The sequence below is a fragment of the Taudactylus pleione genome, unplaced genomic scaffold, assembly GCF_031769625.1.
Source record: "Taudactylus pleione unplaced genomic scaffold, aTauple2 ptg000916l, whole genome shotgun sequence".
NCBI classification, from domain to species: domain Eukaryota; kingdom Metazoa; phylum Chordata; class Amphibia; order Anura; family Myobatrachidae; genus Taudactylus; species Taudactylus pleione.
This window is the reverse complement of record NW_028285317.1, coordinates 2,297,917-2,325,882: the sequence shown is the minus strand read 5'-3', so window position 1 is coordinate 2,325,882 and position 27,966 is coordinate 2,297,917. Positions and strand designations below refer to the sequence as shown.

General features: G+C 45.3%; 1 protein-coding gene across 1 annotated transcript; it reads right to left on the bottom strand.

Moving 5' to 3' along the window:
• DUS3L (dihydrouridine synthase 3 like) lies at positions 1-27,955 on the bottom strand. Its single transcript, XM_088459591.1, has 14 exons — positions 27,742-27,955; positions 25,602-25,694; positions 23,307-23,601; positions 21,193-21,792; positions 20,593-20,634; positions 18,899-19,051; positions 17,223-17,339; positions 16,978-17,043; positions 8,369-8,479; positions 5,587-5,683; positions 2,038-2,113; positions 1,699-1,887; positions 1,245-1,373; positions 1-142 (listed from the first exon to the last, which is right to left on the bottom strand). The coding sequence occupies exons 2-14, from the start codon at positions 25,691-25,693 to the stop codon at positions 70-72; spliced, it is 2,040 nt and encodes a 679-aa protein (XP_088315717.1). The 5' UTR covers position 25,694; positions 27,742-27,955; the 3' UTR covers positions 1-69.
• Between the last annotated feature and the right edge of the window lie 11 nt (positions 27,956-27,966).

The following is a 27,966-nucleotide window of genomic DNA, read 5'->3' as shown; positions in this document are numbered from 1 at the left end:
TTTCATTCCTTTTTTAATAAAAAAAAAAATTACAGTGAGATCAGCAAATGTTAGAAATACGAAAAGGTCTCATTTATAAGAGTTGGCTTTGTGTTTCGGGAGGAAGGTGAAATTCGGTGGAACGGGACCCAACAGCATCTCGCTGCAATGACAGAAAAGGTTTAGATAAAATGCACAAATGACAAATGGGGAAAATATTTCCGTGTACATATAAAAACTGATGTATTTGGTATCTAAGTGATGAACTCTAAATAACTTCCATACATTACATGCAGTTAGTCGTTGGATAGTTCACATTATGGACTATGCAGAAGCTGTTATTTCCCTCTGCTGTATACCTGTTTGGGAAATACATTAGCCGGCAGTATTTCTGGGCAAGATATTTTATCAATGTTCCCTTCCTCCTAGCGGAGGATTCGCAGTTATGGCTGAAGGCACCGAACCAATCACAAAAGACTATAGCTTGTGATTGGTCCTCCCACTCACACACCCTGTAAGCCACCACTGATTTGTAAATGACATGTAAATGTCCTGCCTGTATCACAGCAGTAGGTTTGCATCTTCATTTACTTCCAGCTTGGTATTGCAATGTGTTTTTCAATGCGATCTTTTCCATTTCCATAAGTGAAATGGTGTAAAAAGAAAAAGGTGCTTATGTATACTTACCTACATGTATGTGATTGTAGCACGATAACGTTCTGTTTTGGCACATGGACAGTGTAAAATGCCTAATAAACATGCATGCAACGTGGAATATATATATATATATACATACACATACACACACACATATACACACACATACAGTCAGGTGCATAAATATTGGGACATTGACATAATTTTCATATTTTGGCCTCTATTCACCACCACAATGGCTTTGAAATGAACAAACAAGATGTGCTTTAACTGCAGACTTTCAGATTTAATTTGAGGGTAATTACAACCAAATCAGGTGAATGGTGCAGGAATTACAACGGTTTATTAGGCATTTTACACTGTCCATGTGCCAAAACAGAACATTATCCTGCTACAATCACATACATCTAGGTAAGTATACATAAGCGTCAAAGCACGTCAATGGTCATTATATGGACCAGTATCAGAGCATAGGGCTGCACCTGGTTCCATTCTACTTAAGCGATCAGGCGCTAGCTACGCCGGCCCTATCACATCATCACAGATGCAGCCACTATTAATTCGGTGATCTTATTGAGGTAACTAAGCGATTTTACACAATCACACACCTGATCTTTATCCAGTCAGTCACGTTCTGACTCGCCATTAAGGTCTCCATATAGTCTCTTCCCATGTAGTAGGGAGGCCTCTCATTGATTTTCTGAGGCACACGTTCCAATAAGCCGATTGGTATGTATCTATACAAACACAGAGCAAGGGAGGTTACACAGGCATGTTCTAAGTACATCACTCCCCCCTCACAATAACGGTTTGATGTTCTATTTATCGCATTAAAAGAGTGTAAACATAGGATGCTCCAACGAGATGCAGCTGAAAGATGATGGTAAAAACTAAAATAACAGCCAGCGGCTCCTCATGTCACACTGTATCAAAACTGTCTGCCTCCCTCATACCTGTTCCTGCTGATCTTATGGCTACGCCTCCCTCATACACCCCTTGTAACAGGAGCTACCCCAATCGCCACACCATTGGGAAGAACGTGAGCTGTACAACGTGTCCTACCTGCAGAGGAAGGAGAGCCACTCCAACATAAACCGCCTTGTCTTCTCCAGTCCCTCAGTGTCAGAGCCCCAGTGCTCCATACCGTATTTTGTGAACACCCGAAGAATGTCCAACCTTTCCGTAGAGGAAATGTCCCAGTGCTTCTGCTCTTTAATCTCTGTAAAAAGCCAGGGCTTCACAAGGGCCCCTCTGAAACCAGCAATAACAGGGTGTAAATGGGCAAGGTTCCAACAGTGCGAACTCCAGTATTTACTAGTGATACTTTTGCTGAATACTTCTTAAACCTTAATTTTTAGCGGAAGCCCCCCACCCCAACCCTGTGAATCTGTAATCACTGACCTTGCCAACATGATCCCAGAAACGCTCGTCTGCATAGCGCGATTTGCATCCTCAAAAGAGAAGATATCGCCACTACCTGGGAAGGAAGTGTTAATGTTATAGATTAATTGCGTTCATTCAACCTCACGGTTCTTGCACATATGAAATCTCTAGATATGGATCATATAAAGCTCATCAGAGTGCGTGAGAGAGGTAGGAGGTTTGCATGGATGGACTGGTCTACAGAGTGGCGTACAGTTTATGTACCGATCAGTGCTAGGTAAGAAGAAATACAGATATTAAGTTTGGTGGCGTACCCTTTTTTTATTAGTGTAGAACTGGCAAAGTACGGGGCTAATCTGACACAGTTGGGTAACTTGTCATATACCGAAACTGTGGAACTACAAAACCTTACTAAGGGCTGTATTCAATTGCCGGCGAAAAGCAGTTATCAGCGATACTCTTTCGCAGATGACATCATTTTCGTCAATCTGGACTTATCCCCGTATTCAATTCTTCCGACTTTTCGCCGGTGCGGAAATTCAATGGGTAGAACCCTGTGAAAAAGTATCACCTATGAATAGGTGTCAAAAAAAAAGTGCAGAATTGGGGTTTTGGGATACATGCTTCCAGAATCCACCCAGCACCCCTTGGACTGTCCGCCAAAGGTAAACTGTCAAAAAAAATTGTAAAAAGTTACCCAGGACACCCCAAAAAAGTACTTTCGTTTTGGGGGCGAATATAAAACCAAAGTTGGGGGACAAAATTCTAGACTAGCAAAATAGACTCAGGGGAGGTCCCCAAGTATTTCCCAGGTGGTTTTTTTATTGCAGGTGGTTGCGGCAAGTGGATTTTTCACGATTTTTAAAAGGTCACATTAGCCACTTTAAAATATGCTTGCACCCATTTTCATGTACCCCAAATTTGCTGGGACTACTCATTTTTTTTTAATAAAAAAAACCTTGCTAAAAGCTATTCTTCATCACTTCTGCAAAGACGCTAAACAGCACCTATTGAGACCATTTCAACACCCCAAATACCTTCAGCAGGCATTTTTGGGGGTACCCATAGTGAACCCCCACGTCACAGCATCTTTAGGGGGGTGTCATGCTCATTTCCCCAAAAATGACAGCACGTTCCGCTCACTTAGTTTTCGCTGGGTCCCGTTTTCGCCGATTTGGAATTGAATACGGGGACGCGCGGGGACTAGCGCGATACTTTTTCGCACCCGAAACCTCCCATGTCGGCGAAAAGTCCGGCAACGGACTTTTTCGCATCTAACTGAATATGCCCCTTAAAGGGAATTCAATTATTTTTAGTGTACCACTCAGTAATGGGCACCCAAAGGAGCAATTCAATTGGTGGAGGTTGGGACGTGCAAGCATTAGTTGGGGTTGGGCATGAGTGTTTGACTATCAATGTCGACTCTCAGAACGGGGACAGTGTGAGGTCAAAGCTCTAATGCCAACCTATTAATGTGATTTAAACCATTTTAACAGTGTCGGCTTTACAACTTCAAACATGATGACACACGCACCCTTCCATTTCCAATATTTGTTGGGTTCCCACAAAGTTGGCAACACACAAATCTAACACTCCTTCCCTGACATTTCTCCTCCTCTTGTGTCCAACCATCTCTACTATCTCCACATAAATGTACCAATGTTTGAATATAGCTTAACATGTCCAAAACAGTGCTGGTCTTTCCTTCTCCTTGGAGTCACCACCTACCCTCTAATCTGGTAAACATCAACCCAATTTTCTTAGCCTCTCAAGTCCACTGCCTAGCGGTCATCCTTGTTCTCACCCTCTACTTTGCTTCTAATATCCAGTCTCTCTCCCTATCCTGTCATCTCTACTTTCAAAATATTGCTAGTAATCTCCATCATCTTTACCATGTAACAAAACCGCTTATCCATATTCTCATCACCTTCCACCTCGATTAGCGCAAACCTATCTGGCACTGCCCTAAGCCAAGTATCTCAGATTCAATCTTTCCTAAATGCTGAGAAAAGACTGGCCCTCCCTCTCTGACTGTCATCTGCTGCATTACTCTGCAAATCTCTACTCCAAATCCCTACATCCTCCTGAACCAAATTCAAATTAATCCGTCTCATTTACAAATCCTTCAACAATACCACCCGTTTATACTGTATATCCCAAATCTCTTCTCAAAGTACTCTCTCTCATCCCCTATGGCCTACCAGACTTCACCTGTGGCACTACCCTACCACACTAGAGCACTCTCCCACAGACTTAAAATTATTTCTGACAATAGCTGTCCCAAACCCAACTTACATGATCTTCTCTGCTCAACCCATTGAATTTGTCTACCTTGTATATTCATGAATGATTGACCCTAGTTCCCCTTTAGCTATAGGACTCAGGCGTAATGTTGAGTGAGGGTGAAAGTGTGGTTCTATGCCCGTACAGCCAATAGTAGCAATTTGTACACTTGCCGCACTTCAAGAATGGTGACTTGCTTTACTCGCCACAGTTTACTATTCTCAAGGTGCCTCTCCACTAGACGATTAAAAAGAGCGATTGAACTACAACGATATCGATCATCGTTTGAACATAGTTTGAAAATGTGGTCTTTCAGAAATCCATCATCGTACAAACATGATGGTCAACCTGACGATATCGTCGGGTTCAGCAGGTTTGCAGCTGATTGATTGTGCCTGCACTGAACGACATATTGTTCAGTGTGGGCACCCTGCAGTGTAGTGAACGACTGAACGATACCTATATCGTTCAGTCTTTTCACTCTCGGGTAGTGGATACCCACCTTCACTCTATATCCACATGGATGGTAACTGATGACGTCAGGGTCCTGTAGCTGAAGGGGATCTAGCCGCAACCTGTTATGTATGCCCTGGTTCCCCAATGCACCCTGTTAGCCTTACAAATCAATGACTGTAACAATACCCAGCCTTTCCCCTGTTGGTGACGTAAGCCCACTTTTATGATTAGTAGCACATACACACCAGCCACGGGAATCCTGTGCTAGCAGCAATATTAAAAAACAGAGTTGCAGATGCACTATGCGATCATTACTGTATACATTTAAATTTATAATATAGAATTTCAGATGTGAACCCCAGAGTGTTAGGGACCTGCTCAATGAGGTGACCTTGACGCTGGTGGGCAGGCCCATATTAGTGGCCATTGATATGCAAACTACCTCTGAAATTCTACATTATAAATTTAAATGTATACAGTAATGATCACATAGTGCATCTGCAACTCTGTTTTTTGTATATGTCACTTAGTAATGAAAGGTGCCATCATGCTGAGATTTCAATTAGGGTGTGCAGTCTAGAGCCCCTCCTTATGCTAGCAGCAATATTAAAAGATAACTTCATAGTACATAATGGAGCAAATCAGGATGTCAGGATCTCACGTATCAAAGCCACAAACTGCTGAAACAACATCTGATACATTTCACAATAATCACATTACTTTTGGAATGTTGCCTTCAATCAGAATGTGCAGTACTATTTCATATACAAAAAGAATTAATCTACAATGTTACTGTTTTAAGGGGAACTACCACTTTGTGGAACTTACCAAACAAGGGAAGAGGGTCAGCAATTTTAGCACAATAATCAATATAGTCCCAATCAGCGAGTTTTGTGTAACGCTGCTCTCTGGACCTCCCATGAAGCTAGAGCAAAATAATAGAAAGCAATAAAACAAAGTGTAAAGAAATGCACAAATTCATAAGAATCATATGAAAAAGGTACATACATTGTCCAGTGTTACAGTGCATTGGGGGGAGGGGGAGACCTCTCCAGGCAATCCAGACATATATAACCTGAGAGCTGTAGTACATATGGCACAAGTAGTAATGGGGGAAGCAGAGGGCACTAGCTGTGGTAGATGAGTGAAAAGTCACTAGTAGTGTACAGGCAATCCTTGGTGCACTAGCTGTGGTAGATGAGTGAAAAGTCACTAGTAGTGTACAGGCAATCCTTGGTGCACTAGCTGTGGTAGGTGAAAAGTCACTAGTAGTGTGCAGGCAATCCTTGGTGCACTAGCTGTGGTAGGTGAAAAGTCACTAGTAGTGTACAGGCAAACCTTGGTGCACTAGCTTGGTAGGTGAAAAGTCACTAGTAGTGTACAGGCAATCCTTGGTGCACTAGCTGTGGTAGGTGAAAAGTCACTAGTAGTGTACAGGCAAACCTTGGTGCACTAGCTGTGGTAGGTGAAAAGTCACTAGTAGTGTACAGGCAAACCTTGGTGCACTAGCTTGGTAGGTGAAAAGTCACTAGTAGTGTGTAGACAATTATTGCAATACTGCACTAACTAGAGTAAAACTAGAAAAACAAAGCCTGGCATGGGAATAAAACTGTTTTATATATTTAATACAACTATCATAATGAACAAGACTTTAATGTTCTTCTATGCAAAGTTTCAGCAGATACTATATTAGAATTACAGCCAAACCCACATTTGGAATGGTCCACGAGATCTTCCTACCGGAATGTATTTTCCGTTCCCCTTACTGACGCCATGTCATACGTGTCGATGCACACACATTTCTCTGACACAGTAGGCCTGATTCAGAGTAGTAAGCCAGTCAGTCGCATCTCACACTCGGAAATAAATGTCAATATCCACCTGGATCCAGAGTTTACCGCATCAATTCAACCGCGCCGCCCCCATCCATACACTAGTGAAAGTAGAAGCGCGGACTTGGACTAGGCCTATCCTGGTAAAACAGAAATCAGGGGGACCTCTGCGTATGCTCACCAATGAATAGCAAGTAAATCAGTCTACACACCCACAACGCACTTATCCTACATGCGCCCAAGTGCTGCTCAGTCACACTCACTAAGCCGCAAGAGGCGTTACGTGAGATGTGTAGGTCTAGGAACCAGCTGTAGTTACTCAAAGTTACCTATGGAGGCTCAGACGTATGCACAGTTGCTAATCGGGAGATCCATCTGCAAACTTGCATGTAACGCTTGATCTGGCCCAGTGTTTCTGGTGATCTTACTGCCCAGCAGCTTCTGTGCAGTGCCTAGCACTGTAACTCACATCCCAGTAATCCAAACGTTACAAATTACATAGCATAGAGATTTGCCCTTATACATCTAGCCTTAATACGCCATGCAGCGCCACTTGTTTGGCGTGAGTGAGCCGCCAGGTCCCGTGTTGGGCGTCTTTTTTTTTTTCTACTGAAAATGTGTGTAAGTCGCAATGTGATGCGAGTAGGACGCAGTAGCAGACTGTGCTCATTAATTAGATATATGCGACACCTGTATATCTGTGTACCCGAGCCTGTATATGAAGCACAACGGAACTTGGAATGATAAAAGCTGCAGCCGCTACATTGTAGCACTTTGTATACAGATTCAGGGGTCTATTTACAAAGCCTTGGATGGAGATAAGGTGGACACAGATACAGTACCAGCCAATCAGCTCCTGTCATTTCTCAAACACAGCCTGTGACATGGCAGTTAAATAAATAGACCCCTCAGTCAACAGAGATATACAAATGCCACCATATCAAATTAATCAGCAGTCTGCTGATGCAGCCCATTGCGACTTAAGGTGCGTATCCCCTACACGATTCGCTCCATGAGCGATATCGTGTGGTGTGTCCCCGGCAGTGCCGCGCTCAATGTCATTAACGACACTCTGGAACCCTCCCTCATCCCGTACTTGCAGAACCTGACAATATTGTCAGATTGCCCTGCAAGTACGGGCGATGAGCAACGTGGTCAACGACCAGTGGGAGCGCGCATCGCTGGTCGTTGACGGCATATCCACTGGCCGATATAATGAGCGATAACGATAATTTTTTCGGCTAGTGGATACGCGGCATTAGACGCATTTTCAGCAAAAAAGAAGTCGGGCGCTAGCAGTCTCTCCCAGGACGTGGCTCGCAGAGACGGGCTTTTTTGGCGCGACAGCAGCAAAGATGTGCAAGGACACGTCTGTACAGCACACAGGAACGGAAAGGTGGACTCAGATAAAGGCAAGTTTATGGGGTTTTTTGTTTTATTTTAAAGTTAGCAGTTTCATTTCACTGCACAGGTAGAATTTATTTTATGCAAAGTTGAACCAAAATACAAACACACATGGCAGCTTACACAAAACGGAGAAGAGCATTTAGCTCACAGCTTATTCTGATGCCACAAAAACATCTAGAACAATTCTACAGAAGAACACAAAACACGTCACAGTTACTGTAGCTCAAATCTGCTTTACACAGATTCTGTTTAAAATGATGCAGAGATGACCCTCAGCCCAGCCTTGGGTCCCGTCCCAGTACTCTGTAATGCAGAGATACAGTTAATGAACCTTTCTCTCCCCAGCACTGGTGAATGGTGTCAATACTCACTGTAACCAGGGAAACTCCCCATTCCCGCAGGTCTGGAATAAGTTTATGAGCTAGGTTGACTTTTTCCTGGACTCCGGTTCTGATCTTCACAGTCAGCGGCACATCCAATACCTACAGGTATATAATACAAATGTATAATGGAATAATCTTCTCGGCCATAGAGCAAAATTATGTTTAAAAAAAAAAAAAGTTAAAGCCAGTTAAAATATATATATTTTTTAGCTTTAATGCTGAAAATGAACACTCCGTGTATGGCCCTACAATAATAATATTACACTATAACTCTGCATGACCTACTTACAGGATTTACTATTCAGTTGAAAACATAGAAAAATAAGCAGCAAATATTATATTCTAATAATGAGGGAGATGTACTAAAGCCTTGGAGAGAGATAAAGTGGAGAGAGAAAGTACCAATCAGCTCCTGTCATTTTTCAAACACAGCCTGTAAAGCGAGTTAGGAGCGGATTGGTTGGTACTTTATCACTCTCCAAGGCTTAGTACATATCCCCCTAAGTATTCGGTTTTGGGGTAAATAAAAGCTAGAACCAGGAGAGTTCTCCTTCAAGAATTATAACCACTCGAACATTTTATTAAGAGGGTAATTCTCCTATTTATATTCCTCATCTTGTGCACCTCTTCACAATTATATTAAAAAGTATTTTCCAACTATTATTTTCTTCTGCATCCTTCAGGTGAATATAAAGCCTGCACGGGTCCATGACACTCAGAGCACCCCTTGCCCCGAGTCATTTATTACAGTGGGCAATGGCAAGCAGTCAGCAAAGTTGTCAAACTAATGCAACATTGTTCAGCACAATTAGAGTGGTGTCGTTATTTTGGGCAACTGTTGAACATAAGGTGCCCATACACGGTGCGATAACAAGAGATATGGTAAGAACTTACCTTTGTTATCTCTGTTTCTACGAAGTCCATAGGGTTGACCTTGGGGTATAGCTGGATCTGGATCCACGGGCACCACGCAGTTAAAGCTTTAGCTGCTCCCAGGATGCACTTGGGTCCATCCTCCTCTATACCCCGCTCCCGAGCCACAGGCACCTCAGTTGGTAAGCAGCCACGACCGGAGGAGGAGACTAAACAGAGAGAAGGAAGACTGGAACACACAAGAAACCATACTCACAGAAAAGGGAGACGGGAAAACCGGTCCACATAAATTCTGAGAGCACGGATTACATCCAAGGAAGCCTCAGCAGCTGAAAGAACAGGTGACTGAAAAGCAGGCACAACAAGTTCCTGATTGATGTGGAACTTTTAAACCACTTTCGGCAAAAACGCAGGACGAGTGCGAAGCACCGCTCTGTCCTGGTGAAAAATCAGAAAAGGGGGACGACAGGAAAGCGCCCCCAATTCTGACACCCTCCTGGCAGAAGCAATTGCCAGGAGAAAAACGGACTTAAACGTTAACCACTTGAGTTCCACCGACTCAAGAGGCTCAAAAGGAGGACCCTGCAGGACCCGAAGAACCACCGCCAAGTCCCAAGGAGCCACAAAGGGAGGCTGGATTCGGAGAACACCTTGGAAAAAAATCTGGCAGTGTAGCGATCCTTCGTTGAAACCACACGGACACATGCACCTTTAGGAAGGCAAGGCGTAAGCCTAGGTCCAAACCTGATTGAAGAAATTCCAAGATCCTAGAGACTCGGAACACCTGAGGATCATAGTTTCTGGGCTCACACCACTGAAAGTGCGCCACACCCTGTGGTAAATCCATACGGAAGCAGGCTTGCGTGCCCTGAGCATGGTACTAATAACCGAACCCAAGAAGCCCCAAGACCTTAAGACGGCTGTCTCAAGAGCCACGCCGTCAAAAACAGCCAACCCAGATCTGGGTAAATGCAGAGCCCTTGAGACAATAGGCCCTGACACTGAGGAAGAAGGTACTGAGCGTCGATGGAGAGGCTCCTCAGATTGGAGTACCAAGGACATCTGGGCCACGCTGGAGCCACCAGCACGAGCGTGCCGCCATCCTGCTTGAATTTCCGCAGGACCCGAGGTAGCAGGGATATCGGAGGAAACAGATACGCCAGGTGAAACGTCCATTTCACCGACAGCGCGTCTACCAGACATGCGCCTGCATCTTTTGTCCTTGACCCGTAAACGGGCAACTTACAATTGTGACGGGAGGCCATCAAGTCCAGCTCCAGCAGTCCCCATCTGTCCACGAGCAGCTGAAACATCTCTGGGTGAAGCGACCATTCCCCGGGATGCACGTCGTGACGGCTGAAGAAGTCCGCCTCCCAATTGAAGACTCCGGGGATGAAGACCGCCGAGATTGCTGGAATGTGGCACTCCGCCAAAGCAAGGATGCGAGACACCTCCGACATAGCAGCCCGACTGCGACTTCCTCCCTGGTGGTTGATGTACGCCACCGTGGTGGCGTTGTCGGACTGAACTTGAACCACCCTTCTTTGAAGAGCGGTACCGGACGACTGCAGGGCTATGTACACCGCCCGCAGTTCCAGGATGTTGATGGGAAGAAGAGCTTCTTCCGCAGTCCAACGTCCCTGAAGTGACAACGAGCCTGTCACTGCCCCCCAACCCCGGAGACTGGCATCTGTTGTGAGCAGGACCCAGTCCGGGATCCAAAAGGGGCGCCCCTCGTCCAGATGAGCTGTCTGAAGCCACCAAGCCAAAGAGTGCCGAACCTCCGGGGACCACACCAGCATCTGAGAGCGGATCCGGTGAGGTAACCATTCTGATAGAATCGGCCCCTGCAGGGGCAGAGAATGGAACTGGGCAAAATCCACCATGTCGAATGCTGACACCATGGACCCCAGAACTCTCATTGCCGAATGGACCTACAGGCAGCAACTGCTCAGGCAACTGTGTATCCGCAGCTGTAGGGAGGACACCTTTTCCAGAGTCAGGAAGATCCTTTGCTGACGAGAATCTAGTAGGGCTCCCAAATGAACCATCCGACAGTGATGGAATCAGGGAGTACTTTCTCCAATTTATCAACCACCCGTGCGCTTGCAGACAAGCGATCGTCAGGTGAAGATGTTGAAGCAGTACCTCCGGAGAGCTCGCCAGCAAAAGGAGGTAGTCTAGATACGACAGCAGCCGTAGATTCTGGCTCCGAAGATGTGCGGCCATGATCGCCATCACTTTGGTGAGTACCCTTGGTGCCATGGAGAGGCCAAAGGGTAGCGCCCGAAACGGATAGTGATGCTGCAGGATAGCGAACCTCAGATACTGCTGGTGCGAAGGTGCTATCGGAACATGGAGGTAGGCGTCCTGGATATCCAGGGAGACCATGTAATCCCCAGGTTCCATCGCTAGAATGATGGAACGTAACGTTTGCATCCTGAATTTGGGAACTATAAGAGGGATTTGTTCAGAGACTTCAAATTGAGGATAGGGCGATGAGAACCATTGGGTTTCTGCACCAGAAACAGAGTAGAGTAGTACCCCATCCCTCATTGTGATTGAGGAACTGGAGCAATGACCCGTGCTTTCAGCAAGGACTCTATAGCTTCCTGAATCTGCAAAGCCTTGGTTTTGTCCTGAGAAGGACTCGTGCAGAAAAACTGGTGGGGCGGTCTGTGCCGGAAAGAGAGGGCGTACCCCTGGGAGACCACTTCTCGAACCCAGGCATCCGTGGTGGTATTGTGCCAGCACCGGGCAAACTGAAGAAGTCGGCCTCCCACTCTGGGGTCCCCCAGAGGGAGGCCCGTCCCATCAGGCAGAAAGTTTATCTTCCTGCTTGGAAGAAGGGCGCCTGGCACTCCAGGCCTGCTTCTTGGGCTTAGAGGCGGTCTTGGTCGCCGACTGCCTCGGGAAGGACTGATCTTTGGCCCTGCCCTGAACCGGAAAGGACCGAAAAGCGTAGCTCCGCACCTTAGAAGGTGTTGAAGCCGAATGGAGGAAGGCTGATTTGGATTTAGCCAGGGTATCTACTATCTTGTCCAAGTCCGGACCAAATAGTAATTTCTCCATTAAAGGGTAAAGGCCTCCAGGCCTTTCTTTGAATCAGCGTCTGCTCTCCAAGACCTCAACCACAAGGATCGGCGAGCAGACACTGCTGCCGCCGAAACCCTAGAAGTCAGCAGACTAGCATCTAAAGATGCTTCTCCAATGTAGGAAGAAGCATCTCTTATCTGTCCTAACAACGCTCTCTGGACATCCGGAGCATCATCTGGAAAGGTATCCTCTAATGCATTGGCCCAACCCTCAAAGGCCTTTGCCACCCAGGAGATGGCCATGGACGGCCGGGTTACTGCCCCTGAGAGAGAGTAAATGGACTTTAGGCAAGTCTCAATCTTCCTGTCCGTGGGATCCTTCAGCGAGGATATAGACGGTAATGGCAGCGTAGCGCTCCTGATTAAGCGAGTGACATGGGAATCCACCGCCGGTGGGGCGGTGCCTTTTTAAAACTAGGGTACTTAGGGGCTGGTGGCTCTTACTCTATTTGAAGAATGGCTCGCACCACCCTAACCAGAGCCCGCACATTGATGGAGGACTTAGTATCCACCCCCTGTACCGAGACGTCCGAGTCGGTGTCGACATGCACATCCCCATCATCTGAGGACACCTCGGTGTCCGTGAAATGCGCGTCTTGTGCCATTATAGTGCGTTTAGACTTCCTTGAAGGGATGTCACTCTGCAGCATCGACTGAAAAGCTGAAGACGTGGTCCCAAACCCTGGACAGAGTTGGAGAGCACATCCACCCATGGAGGGGGAGCCGCCCCAGGGGCCTGAAAAGGCACCACAGACTGCTGCGTCACAGGGGTAGACTGTATATACATAGGTAACCCCGCATAATAACCAATAGGCTGAGACCCAGGGGGACTCTGCAATAATTGCGGGACACCCGGGGAATGGGGGATGGCAGGCTGGGGCAACACCCTGGTAGGGATAGCAGTTGGGACCGACAGATGGTCCGCAATAGACACCAGCACTTGAGAAAACATCGCCCATGGTGATTCCTGCGACATAGGGGGTTTTGAGGGGCCAGGTACCAACTGGCACCGTCTGCACAGGCCATGCTGTGATAAATCCTCCCTATCCACTCCCGCAGAACAGAGACCAACACCGGAGCCACAGAGTGCTCAATCTCCTCCTCAGACATGAGATAGAGAGAGATAGAGATAGAGAGAGAGATCGAGATCTCTGGCAATAGAGAAGAATAGTGCCACACCGGCGCACTCACCTATGTGCTAATCAACAGCCCACAATATGGCACTGTGTCGCGCACAACTGTATGTGACTGACCACACCAATCGTTGATTTATATAGGTGAGGTTTGTAGAAAAACGCCCTTCCCCCACACACCTGTGGGGGAAGGAAAGGGATAGGTATAAGCTGACAGTAAGTAGAAATAAGCACAGACAGGCAGCACTAGCAAAAGTCACATTCCATGCAGGAAGATAATACTCACTGCACCTTTCACTACACTCAACCGCCCAGATTCAGTGTCTGGGAGGGCTATAGTGCTGTGTACACTGTCCTTTAGCGGGGGAGAGGTACACAGGGGGAGATCAGCGCTGCCACCTAGAGAAAATGGCCGCCAGAGACCTCAGAGGAGGAGTGGCCGAGTAATCTGCAGCTCAGGGAAGCCAGACTGCGTGCTGAAAGGCGCGCTGAGCTAAGGGGAGGAGCCGCTAAACAGGGAAGGCTTCCCTCCATGGCTAGCTATTAACCCCAGGGTTGCCGGCTTCCCGCTTGCCGCGTATTTTACCCTGGTGGTCTACTGGTCTCACGGGGTATGCCTCCAAGGAAGGGGAGCCCGCCGCCACCGCTAGCAACCCCGGTCTGTCCCCCAGAACCGGGGGCTTCGGACTGCATTTAGAGGAACCCGCGAGCCGCCGCTAATCAGCGACTCGCGGCTTACCTTATTCTCCCCAGCGTCTCCGGCAGCAGTCCAGGGAAAGCCCCAGAGCCCTGCTAGTACAGGCTCTGAGGTCCCGCCGCGATCCCCAGATATGCACGGGCATCGCGGCGCCAGCGGGGAGTAGGAGCGGCAGCTTGGACGTCTGTATAGACAGTCCGTCGCTACCACTCTACAGAGCCTAGTAAAATAGTTAAATTGGCTCTAAAAAGAAAAAAATAAAAAGCTTTTGGGGGGCTGCAGGAACTGCGCAAGGTGACCCGACTCTGGCCGGGCACCAAAACTGAGGTGCCTGTGGCTCGGGGTATGGAGGAGGATGGACCCAAGTGCATCCTGGGAGCAGCTAAAGCTTTAACTGCATGGTGCCCGTGGATCCAGATCCAGCTATACCCCAAGGTCAACCCTGTGGACCCCCTATGGACCCTGAAGTAGAAATGCACCTTGCGATCAGACAGCCGACATATAAGGCTGTCCCCACACACATAGAGCTCGGGTGGCCAACCGCCCGATATACCGGCACCCCCTCCCCAACCCGCATAGGATCATACATCACATCCCCAAATCAAGTGAACATGCAGCAAGATCTGGAGGTGCAATATCGGCCAGCGCACACTGGCCGATATCATGCCCACACAGGGTACGATAGAGCAGCGATATCGTACCAATCCATCGGATCGGCTGCTATATTGCACAGTGTATGGGCACCTTTACAGATGTGTCCTCATACACCTAGCCTTAATACGCCACGTGGCGCTAGATACCTGGCGCGAGAGAGTCGCCAAGTCCTGTGCGTCTTTTTCACCCAAACATGCGCCTTCACGAGACTGCGCCGATTAATTTGATAAGTGACACTTGTATATCTGTGTGCGTCTGATGCTGGGTACACAGTGTACCCAACCGATATGTTGGCTTGACAGGCCGACACATCGGATCCTGGGTACGTGTCAGAATGATGTAATCAACAGCGGAACTGTCACTCGTTCAGTCCTTAATTACACTGCATGCGATATCGTAAACGTTTGATGTGCAGCACATCAGACCAGACGTCGCATGTGACCGCAGATGCCGCATATCGTGCTCCAGTGTATACCCAGCTTGAGTCTGTATACGAAGCACAACGGACCTTGGCGTGGAAAGATAGCCGCGGCATTGTAGCATTTCATACACAGATTCAGACTCCGTCGCACACAAATATAGAAGTGTCGCATAGCAAACTGACCAGTGCAGTCTCACACAGCAGTTTGTCGCATCCAATTGGGCCTAAGACGCATGTTTGGGTGACAAAGAGGCACCTGGCGCAAGCAGAGTCACACGGGACCTGGCATGCTGAGAAGGGCTGTCTGGCAGTAATAGCATATGAGGACACATCTGTAGGCAGCCACGATCATGTAACCATTCAATGGGGGTCTAGTGTACCTCACCTTTAATTGTAATGATCCTTGGGAGCAGCCAGCCACTGTGTGGAGACCGCTGCCTGCACAACAAGGCTGCCAGGTCACATTTCCCGTGCCATAACCGTGTTTATATAGGCAGTCGGTGAAAGCTGTCTGAGACGCATGTGTTGTGTCACCAGTAAAATTCAGGTTTCTAACAAAGTGTTTATTTGCAACATTTGTTCTAAACCATAGCAGCCAATCAGACATTTACTTTCAGGTCATCCTACAGTAAACAGATGAAAGCTAATTGCTGATTGGCTGCTGCGGTTAAGTGCTAATTTTGCTTCCATATACAATTCGTATAGGAGACCCACGTGTATTACAATGGGTGTAGGAGTTTAAAAAAATAAATAAATAAAAAAATATATTTTATATATCACAACAGCAAAAATAACTTTCAAGAAAATAATTTTCAATTTGAAGATAGTGTCTCTTTCTGTTAAGTACACATACCAGACCTAATTGAATATGCCCCTATATATTAAATATGGTTTCTGTTTTCGCTGTCATCGCTGGTTTTCCATGTGAAAAAGTATCGCGCTCGTCCCCGCTTATCCCCATATTCAATTAGAAATCTGCGAAGACGGGACCCGGCGAAACTGTAACATGCGAAAAGTACTGTCAGATTCAGCCTGCCACCCCCCCAAAAGATGCACTGACATTGGGGATCACTATAGATACCCCCGAATAGGCATGCTGAAGGTATTTGGGGTACCTAAATGATCTCAATAGCTGCTATTTAGCGTCTAAGCATAAGTGGTGAAGAATAGTATTTAGCAGACTTTTGGTTGAAAATAAGTAGTCCCAGCAAAATTGGGGTACATGAAAATGGGTTCTAGCATATTTTAAAGTTGCTAAAGTGAAGTTTAAAATAAAAAAAAATCCACCTGCTGCAAACTTAAAAACACCTGGGGCATACTAGGGGGGCCCCCTGGAGTCTATTTCGCTAGTTTTTAAGTTTGTCCCCCAATTTTGGACTTTCGCCCCCAAAACGAAAGTACTTTTTTGGGGCGATCTAAAGTATTTTTTAAACTTTTTTTTACGCAGTTTACCTTTGGGGGACAGTCCCAAGAGTGCAGGGGGGGGGGTTCCGAGGTTTGCACCCCAAAACCCCAATTCTGCACTTGTTTTCGACACCTATTCATAGGTGAAACTTTTTCGCTGGTGAAACTTTTCGCTGGTTCCAATGCATTGAGTTTCCACGCCGGCGAAAAGTTTCCGGAATTGAATAAGGAGGAAACTTTTTGCATGGCTAAATTACGTCACTCGCGATACTTTTTCGCACAGAATTGAAAATAACACAACATTTTGCTTTCATACTTACAGAGTTCATTCCTTTCACAATTCCCTCAAATTTCTTATTCCTAGTCATTAAACCACAGCCACCACCCTAAAAAACAAGCACAAAGTAGGAGATTTTGTCTAATTCGGATAAACGGTCAGGTTACCTAGCAGTATGGGCTTTACGGCAAATGCAAGGGCTATTTTACAGTATATGGCGTACCTGCATATATATAAATCGTATACTAGTCTCTTTGGTCAAACTGTTACAGCTGGAAAAAAGCTCACCTGTTTGTACACCAGATCTATCGGACATCCAACATTAATATCGACAAAGTCCACATCAATGGTTCTGTTGAGCAGCTCTGCACATTTGATCATAGTGTCAGGGAAGGCGCCCTCTAGCTGCAAGAAGAATGTACCACATAGCTCAGCAATTAGAAAAAAAAGTAACATTGGAACTATGTAAATTTCTCAAGGTTCATATGTGGTTCTTCTGACCAGTAACAACTTCCCAAAGGGCCACTTTCGGAGAATCGGAGAATCTAGGTCCCATTGCCAGCGTAGCAGATACTCAAGAGCTTGTGTATCAGAATGGGAATGAAATAACTTCACACCAGTGACCAGCCAATCAAATGGTATAAGTCAGGTACTGTATAGGATATATATTAATCTCCACTTCTCTGCAAAATTATAGCCATCTCCCTTGTGGGATTAAAAATCATAAATGAGGATCGTGTAAAAATATTGTTTTGACCACTAAAGACCAATTGGTGTAGAAAAAGTTCTGTAGTTTAAATGTTGCACAATTGCAGCTCCTGACCGCTATTCAACCATTTAGGATACTGGATGTTACAGTTCACTAACAGATCATGGAATGACCAAGTTAGCAGAATTCAAAACTAAAAACTGTGCGCCAGTGGCTGAGGCATGTAGCTATCTGCCTGTATTAGAGTTCCCCCCACTGCTGTCATATAACTGCTCCCGGATCCCGCTGCTGCTTAACAAATCCCGTATCTGCAGGCTGCACTCTCCCTCTCTAGTGGCTGGCGGTTCTCTCTACTGGAGCTACAAAAACAGGTTTGTAAAGCTGTTTTGCCCAAAGGTGCACTGCAGGGTCATCTGGGCTGTCTGGAGGGCATGTGGGGTGCCCGAAAGGGGAACTGAAGGAGCATGTAGGGTGTCTAATGGCATGTGGGTTGCTCTGAAGGGCATTGAATGGGCATGTGATGCAGTCTGGTGGCATGTGGGGGTGATTAATAATAATTAAATATTACATATTCTATGCCGCGCACATTAGAACCCACAATTTATAACATGCCATACAGCTGTGTCACATCCAAATTTTGCTATTCAAAATGAAAAAATGTGCCCACCCCAGGGATCAGCACCCTGGACAAAGAAATCCTACAGTGAACACTAATTATTGGACTTCTATTACTAAATTGCTAGATACATTGGTTCATGGCTTTCCCCTACTGGGCTTTTCAGTTATGTCTTTATAATATCAGGTAATTGTTTATTTTTTATAGCCCTGGGGCTGTGACCCAAAAAAAAAAAAAAAAGCACTGATCTCTGTATTCAAATGTATAGAAGGCAACAAACATGGTCCTAGGGCAGGCCTGGCTAACCGGGGTTCTCCAGCTGTTGTGAAACTATACGTCCCAGGATGCCCTGCAAATTTTGCTATTAGGGAATGCTAAAAATTGTGGTAGAGCATGCTGGGATGTGTAGTTTCACATCAGGTTGGCCAGGCCTGTCCTATGTTATCGATAATAAACAACTCTGGCTGATCGTATTAAGACAAATTGAAAAGCACAGAATTTTAGAATAAGCAATATATTTCGTTATAGCTGTAGGAGGGCATGTACAAGCATAATTATCCGAGAGTGGAAATCTCCAGTAATGGGTAAATGTGAAGTGATATTAGTCTCCTTTATGAGATACTGTAAGCTGCAACCAACCTGTACACCAAATAGGTCTTCAGTGTGATGTCTCTTCATCAGCGCCCATTCCGAGGGCTTGCCCTGGAGGAGCTTAGTACACATGGCCATCTCGCCACACGTGATGTCCGCTCCGTAGCGCTTGCATATCCTTCTATATGGAAGATTGCCGCACTAACAACGAAAGCAGCACACAAAGCAGATTATTATTATATGGCCAAGAAACGAGAGGCTCAAAAGAAACCAGGCCTGATTTCTTTACGAAATATCATGCTGATGTATTATCCAACTCCACTGGTAAATTACTATACTTAAAGGGTCACCTGCGGGCGCCCGTTTTGGGGCGTGAGCCTGTAACCATGACAATTATGCCTATCATGTCACTAGGAGCCGGAGAGAGATCACATAATGTACCATTATTAATGAGAACTCAGCCCATCACTTCAGTACGAAGTGCCTCAGAGATTCTCATTAAATATCAGCAGAGTTCACAAAATGGCTGCCTCCACCATGTCTAGGCGACTGGTATACCTGACATACTGTGGAGCTGCATGCACAAGCAGAGGATTGCGGCAGGGGCCTGAGTGCTACAAAAATACACTAAATGATACATAAATAAAAAAAGAAACAAATAGACATCTGTGACAAGAATTTATTGTGGTGCTCCCTAGTCTGTACCCTCGTGTATTTTGCCTTCTGTATTTTTGGATGGAAGATATAATAAAAGTTATTCAGGTTAAAAAAAATAAAAATACTGAAAAAAAAAGATATAATACATTGGGGTATATTTACTAAGGTGCGGGTTTTTAGAAGTGGTTTTGTTGCCCATAGCAACCAGATTCTAGCTATTACCTTCTAGAAGGTGCTAGATAAATGTTAAGTAGAATTTGATTGGTTGCTATGGGCAACAAAATCACTTCTAAAAACCCGCACCTTAGTAAATATACCCCATTGACTGTTGGCATTGGGAACATTTGAATAAGTAATGAAGAAATGAGAACGTAAGACGAAACATCCCCAACACCTAAATAGCCAACCCAAATAAAAAAAAACAGTAATAGACTGTAGACTCAAATAGAAGCATGTGGACAACGGAGTTAATATTAGGACCTAACCATAATGGTTTTTTTAAACATTAAGCACCAAAGTGTCAGTACAGTTGGGGTCGGGTGCTTGGGGCCCCACCGCTTGTCAGATAATCCATCCTGCTGACTTACTCTACCGTGCTTCCAACACATGTTGTTGCTATGTTGTCCTGTGTCAAGAAAACAGACCATTCATTGTGTAACACATTAGCCACTATGGGTGTTATGTAATCGGTTCTGAGTTTAAGGAACTGGCACGTTTTAGAGCGGCAATTAGTTATAAGGAAAAAACTAAATTTAGCAGCGCACATGCCAAAAACACACCAGTTACTTTAACTCGGAACCCATTACATAACCCTCTATGTGTCAGAAGCATCTTACATCAAATGCTTCTTCCTCCACCATTAGCAGAAGAATTAGGCACCAGAGAGATGATGTGGCGGGGGGTCTCCCAGTTCGTTGGGGTTTGGACTTAATAATTAACTAACAAAATGTGTTTGGGTGGACGATTTTTTTTGAAGCAGTCAAAGGTTACAACAATTTGTCATACAGCAGGTTTAAAACGTAAAATATACAGATAAAGGATATAACCTTGTATTTAAGCTTTATTTTAAATTAAATAAGATTTACCGTAGTTAATGGAGCAAGGTACAGTAAGTTTCGGAAGTCAAGCTGCAAAATAACATACAAATGGTATTAAATAAAACAATTCATTAAATTAAACAAAAGGTGTTCAACACTTTTTTCATACATACTAAGGCTAGAAAACATACACGGCAAAACCACTGTTCGGCATGGCACCACTACAGCGCAATAAAATATTAAATAAACCAGTTTACAGGTGAGCCTGATACAGATGCCAAGTGGAGGCTAACAGGTAGTAGACTGAGCCAATATTCAGCCCATTAATGGGACTAGGAACTGGTGACATCACTGAGGTATGATGTCACTGCCTGAGGGTTGCCCCTATTTCCTTGTAAATGATAAGGCTGCTTTCTCACAAACATTTGTACAGATCAGAAGAGTCACCCGTGTGACACCACCTGTTGGTGGCGCATTACAGACTCAACAGTGTGGCAAATATATCCGAAAAACTGGCCTATGCCCTTGCAGCACAGAGAGGTGCAGCTTAAATATAAATGTTTAAATGCACAGAATAGGTCACTGTCTAACATGCGTGTTCTAGTGTTTGGGGAGATGAGCGTCATATCGGTTTTCAGAAGTACTCACCTTTTTCTTCTCACACGGCCTGAGCTTTATTATATCTTCATCCGTTACCATTCCCAACGTCACCCGCACACTTTCCTGCAGGCCGCCATGGGCAGTTTGCCCTGGAGGAGACCCAGTGCTCATCTCACTTGCAGGTAGTCCAATGGATCCCTCTGTGCTGATCTGGTCAGAGCACACACTGACGTCAGCTCCTTCAGTGGCAGCAGGTCCCGCTGAGCTGCTCTGAGGTGCAGGACTGACCTCAGCTTTGCCTTCCACGTTCCGCGAGTTTTGGGACTTGTTCAAAAGCTTCAAGTACTTCTCCGCTTTCTCAAATGAAACATTCCTCTTTCGTAACTGCTGCTGCAGGTCTTTGTCCAGACTGTTTTTTACCCAAACTTTTCCTTCCAATTGCTTTATCAAATCCTCATTGATCAGGTTTTTGAAGTCCTCGCCCAAGTGCGATTTGGCAAAGCGGCATGTAATGCCATAAATGCACTTACCAAAGGTCTCGTACAGGTAGCATTTAGGCCCGATATCTTCTGGCTTCCACGATAAATATTTCTCAATGTCATGCAAATACTTGCAGTTCTCACCTAAAAAACATTTACTGGCACATTCCTGTAATCAGAGAAAAAAAAAATGAACGGGATACGTTTTACTCCTACAGAGCAAACACAACAGAACAAAACAAACAGATTTAAAGCAGAAAGGCTTAAGTGTTTTCTTGCTCTGCTTTTGGAGTAAAATTAAGGTACCACCACCTTTAATCGAAGGTCAACTGAGAAGGGCAAAGTAAAACCGTTTGGGGAAGAAAGCCTGGATTTTACCAATTCACAATGGTTGCAATAGCTACTAAAAAAGTTGGTTTTAATCTAACGGGGGATTACCAACTAAATGCTCGAATGTTTAAATCCCCTAATAAGAACTAAATATAAAAAAGGTGTAAAGTATACAGCAGTACTCTATAACCGAAACCTATAGTAAACACAACAAAAAGCTTTGAGTAGTCTCTCTACTTTCTCCCTGTTTCAGGGGGAGACATAACTCTTGACGGTGCCAGCACGGCGATGTAATGCAGATCTAAATAACAAGAAATTATATGGTAGTTACTTTGTTTTTGGTCAATTAAATTGTTTAAATTGCCAGATTAATGCTATTTATGGACTGTCCTGTGAAAAGGCCAAGCAGTGACAGCCATACAGACCAGTAACAGGCTTGCAAGATACTTTAATGTGTTATTAAGCTAGATGGTGTAGAATAGATACCAGTCGATTGGTCTACAACAGGGGTGGGGAACCTTTTTTCTGCCGTGGGCCATTTTGAGATATATAACATTATTCGCAGGCCCGATGCAGGCCACACTCCGAAAATGTGACGTCACGCGGGGCCACAATCGCCATTGAATACAGCAATGCCTGGAGCATCCTGAGGATGCTTCGGGGAGCTGTAAGGGCAGCGGTGTACGGTGAAAAGTGTCCTAAGGACGCTCCTGGCGGCACTGCTGCTTAGATTCTGGCTGCAGGGTGCCATTCTGGGCACCCTGCTAGCCAGATGAGGCTGGCAGAGAAAAGCTCCGAGGGCCAGACCAAATGACTCTGCGGGCCTTATACGGCCCCCGAGCCTGAGGTTTCCCATCCCTGGTCTACAACAACATCGTCAACACATTCTGAATGTCGTCAGTCAAAAGGCAGGTGTCATAAGGTCAACCATCCTTCTGTAGACATATATTTAGGTTTACAGGGTTAAATGATCGACAGTCAAAAAGATCACCATTTAACATGTCGACCCTAAAAGTCAACACTTGGATTTTTCATGATTTTTAGGGATAGGGTTAGGCTAAAATAACACAAAAAAAAAAAAAAAGTGTAGACATGTTACATGTCGGCCTTTTAAATGTGTTGACCTAAATACATGTTTACAGAATGATGGTTGACCTAATGACCATGTAAACTTTTTACTAAAGGAACATAGGGGGAGTTGTATCAAATCTTGGAGAAAGTACCAACCAATCAGCTTCTGTCATTTTACAAGCTCTGTTTGAAAGATGACAGTTAGAAGCTGATTGGTTGGTACTTTCTCCAAGGTTTGATACGTCTCCCCCAGAGTATGCTGCCTCGTGCCCCTTTTCATACCTGTATGATTGACGGACATAACCGTTGCTGCTCAAGGTGAGAAAACTTCACATGGGGTCGACTTTTGTTCTGGCCTCTCGCTCGCTTCTTCTCTTCGTTTGTTTCACTACGATCATCATGGTCACCGACAGATTTGTCCAGCTTAATCCTTTTCGCTTGGAGTTCCGCTAAGACATCACTGCTCTCGCTACGCTCACCAGCAGCACTGCCCTGATCAGGAGAAACGGTCACTACTGTGCTTTCTTTACTGGCGGAATCAATGAAGCCATGAAATTTCTCCTTGGTAGTTATATATCTGCAGGAATAAGAACACACAACTGTTACCATAGACATCATCACTGCCCGGGATTGGCATCCTTAAGACTGAAAAGCAGAGAGTGGACAGAAACAACAGATTGTTCCAGTGTTCAGGAGAGCAGCATAAATGGGCTCATGCTTTCCAGCGTTACCCTTAATATAAAGCTACAGGTCCTCACTGCCCACTTTCCTCGCTTTGGGTTACGGATTGAAGGGGAAGAGTGAATTTCACATTTTTCATTAGATTCCGGAACCGCCAAAGTTGGCCCCACATTTACCATCATGGGCAACAATTTTGATAAGTTTCTCTACGTATGGTGATGAGGATGCGAGAAGGTTGGTTCAGGCTAGGGGGTATTTATACTACTTCCTCTGATGAAACAAACTCATAGCGAGAAACGCGCAAGAGTCAGACCACAATAGGGGGGGAGGAATATCCCGCAGAAATTGTTTCATAAATATGCACCATAGTAGAAGCCTGAATAAAAAACATTATTCAAAAATTAAAAGGGAATGCATATGTGTAGAAAAAAAAATGTCGCACCTATTGCACAATCTCTATGTGAGAACACAGAGGGGGACATATTTGATAGTGATTCACCTGTACCCGTGTAGAGAGCTTTTTGCTTTGTTTGTAATGTAATTTTTATTAACTTTACGTCCTGTTGTGTTTGAGCTGTATCTGTAGCTTAGAATGCGCTGCGGACCCCTTATGGCACCCTATAAACAAATAATAAATAAAAATTGTGTTGTCCATAGCAACCAATGAGATTCTAGCAATTTGCTTTCCTTTTCTAAACTGAACTAGAAAAGTGACGTCAGCTTAGTTGCTATAGGTTACAGCACCTTCTCCGTACAGTTACCTGCAAAACATTCTTCGCAAACAACCCTCAAGAAAGGTGTAAAATGTTGGGAGTAGTGATAATTGTGGGTAGGGGATTTTATTTCCTCTGCAGACCAGGATTTCTGCATTTAAGTCTATATAAGGGCATGGACAGCTACAGGGCCGGCTCTAGGGATGTTCGACCTGAGCGGTTCGCACAGGGGCGCCACCCATAGAGGGCGGCAGCCCTCCCCAGCATCCCGATTTCAGCGGGACAGTACTGTCCCGCTGTTCCACCTGCAAGCCGAAGTGGCCCGCGAATGGTCAAATCGGGAGGCTGGGGACCCCCACCGCCGCAGCTGTGCGGTGGTGCCGCACCCCCGGAGTGTGAATGGATGCCGCACGCATGCACGCGGCAACCATTCACTGACGGAGAGAGGGCTGGGGGAAGAACAGCCAGTGACGGAGTGCAGGGCTTTACCCCAGCCTGACGTTATTTGGAGGCATGCCATGCGGGCACGCCTCCAAATAACGTCACACAGGGGACATGGCCTATGTTAATTAGGCCACGCCCCCAAAATCAGCCACGCGTAATGTTAGGGCGCTTTTTCAAGGGCCGGCACAGGGTGCTCCGAACCCTGGAGCCGGCCCTGGGCAGCTGGCCTCTTGCAGTCAGATACAGCTGACAGAGTAAAAAAAGCTTGCATTATGCCATCTATTAGAGGCATATAGAAAATTAAACAAGTCAAAGTAAGGATAACCTTTACATATACTGTATAGTAGGGATGGCCATCTTGGTTACCCACAGATGGTTTTGCCACCGATGGCAGAGATCTAATGGTTCTCTGCCACCGATGGTACAGTACCGCACAATGTGTTTTTTGTACTTCCTGGTGCTGGACACGAAGCATAGCTCCACCTCCACCTCTGATTGGCCCAGTGATCAAGGATGACCATCAGCGAACGAAACCATTGACGGTTCCTAGTCGATGGTTTCATACCATTGATGGTTAAGCCACCAATGGCCATCTGTAATGTATATTGTCAATGTTATCAGAAGCTTTATCATATATAAGCTAACCAGTATACTAGATTTGGCGGTCATTTAATGTGGTTTATGTGTGCTGGCTAAAAAACAAATGATAAACTCATTATATAGTAAATGTATTGCTTACTGAGGTTTAATAACAGCTACGCCTCTGTTAGAATCTTCAGGTCCAGTTTCCACTTTGCCATTTTCATTGCTCTGATGGACAACTTCTGCCATTCTGCAAGAAATAAAATAAAGCTTACAAGCAGTACCCTCTTACCTCTCGGATTGTCTGTTAATACCCTTTTTAATCATAGTGAGTATGTGCAATGTAAGGCATAATCATAGTGAGTATGTGCAATGTAAGGCGTAATCATCGTGAGTATGTGCAATGTAAGGGCGTAATCATAGTGAATATGTGCAATGTACGGCGTAATCATAGTGAGTATGTGCAATGTACGGCGTAATCATCGTGAGTATGTGCAATGTAAGGCGTAATCATCGTGAGTATGTGCAATGTAAGGGCGTAATCATAGTGAGTATGTGCAATGTAAGGCGTAATCATAGTGAGTATGTGCAATGTAAGGCGTAATCATAGTGAGTATGTGCAAATGTAAGGCGTAATCATAGTGAGTATGTGCAATGTAAGGGCGTAATCATAGTGAATATGTGCAATGTAAGGCGTAATCATCGTGAGTATGTGCAATGTACGGCGTAATCATCGTGAGTATGTGCAATGTAAGGCGTAATCATAGTGAGTATGTGCAATGTAAGGGCGTAATCATAGTGAATATGTGCAATGTACGGCGTAATCATAGTGAGTATGTGCAATGTACGGCGTAATCATCGTGAGTATGTGCAATGTAAGGCGTAATCATCGTGAGTATGTGCAATGTAAGGCGTAATCATAGTGAGTATGTGCAATGTAAGGCGTAATCATCGTGAGTATGTGCAATGTAAGGCGTAATCATCGTGAGTATGTGCAATGTAAGGCGTAATCATAGTGAGTATGTGCAATGTAAGGGCGTAATCATAGTGAATATGTGCAATGTAAGGCGTAATCATAGTGAGTATGTGCAATGTACGGCGTAATCATCGTGAGTATGTGCAATGTAAGGCGTATCATCGTGAGTATGTGCAATGTACGGCGTAATCATCGTGAGTATGTGCAATGTACGGCGTAATCATCGTGAGTATGTGCAATGTAAGGCGTAATCATAGTGAGTATGTGCAATGTAAGGCGTAATCATAGCGAGTATGTGCAATGTAAGGCGTAATCATAGCGAGTATGTGCAATGTAAGGCGTAATCATAGCGAGTATGTGCAATGTAAGGCGTAATCATAGTGAGTATGTGCAATGTAAGGCGTAATCATAGTGAGTATGTGCAATGGAAGCCATAATCATACTGAATATGTGCAATGTAAGCTGTAATCATAGAGAATAAGTTTTGCATATTTTACGGATTTCCAGACAAAATAAATTGCGTGCATTCACAACCAGACTTTCATAACTTCCATCTAGTAAACACACTCCCTTAGGTTAAAATAATGTATTATAGTTTAGTAAATATGATTAAGTGTAAAATAATTCACACTGTAAACAGATACAAATATTGCAATAAGTAATAACAGGGATTTTTTTTTTTTTTTTTTATAAGTATTAACAAAAAAGTAAACAAGCATTTTAGTATTCGTGCATTAATTCTAAAGGGCTTCACCATTCTGTAATAGCCAATGTGGCCAGCTAATATATATGTGTGTGATATGTATTACCGACAGCGGTTGCCCGACAAAGGAGGACATCCCGATCGTCCCCAGGTAAGAATTTACTAACCTAAGCTAACCCCCCTAACCCTCCTTAGCGGTGCCTAACCCTAACCTCCCCTCGGGGGTGCCTAACCCTCCATCCCCCTAGCCTAACCCTAACCTCCCGAAGGGGCAGGCTAACCCTAAGTTGTCCCCCCCCAGCCCTAAACCTAACCCCCCCCCCGCGGCTGTCCGCTGCGGCGCCCGGCATCCGCTCGATCGGGATGCCGGGCGCCGGTCAAATGACAGGCGTCTACATTTAGACGCCTGTCATTCGTCCCTAGTCGGGATAAAGCAGTCTGGAAGCCGGCGGTCGGCATTTAGACCGTCGGGTTCCAGACTACATCCCACTGAAAAGGGTGTTAATAGCCTGGTCACATGGAATACATTATTGTGTGGTCTGGTATTAGCTCATTAATAGCACAATGCACTGACTATGCGCTGTAGGTAATATACACACGTAACGTGTCTGTGCTTACACTGTGTGCCGCCTCCGCTGCTCTCTCCACGCTGAGCTGGGAAGAGAAGAGAATGATTTCGCCAGGTGCAATCCGAATTGCGAACCCCCATCAGCCGCTGGTACGCACTTAAATCAGTTCGACTCCGTACAGAAACATAGCGGGGTTACCGGGTTCCGTTACACTCTGTTCACATTTCACAAACAATAGTCACCTGCTCCACCTCTAGTCAAAAGCTCTGCACCC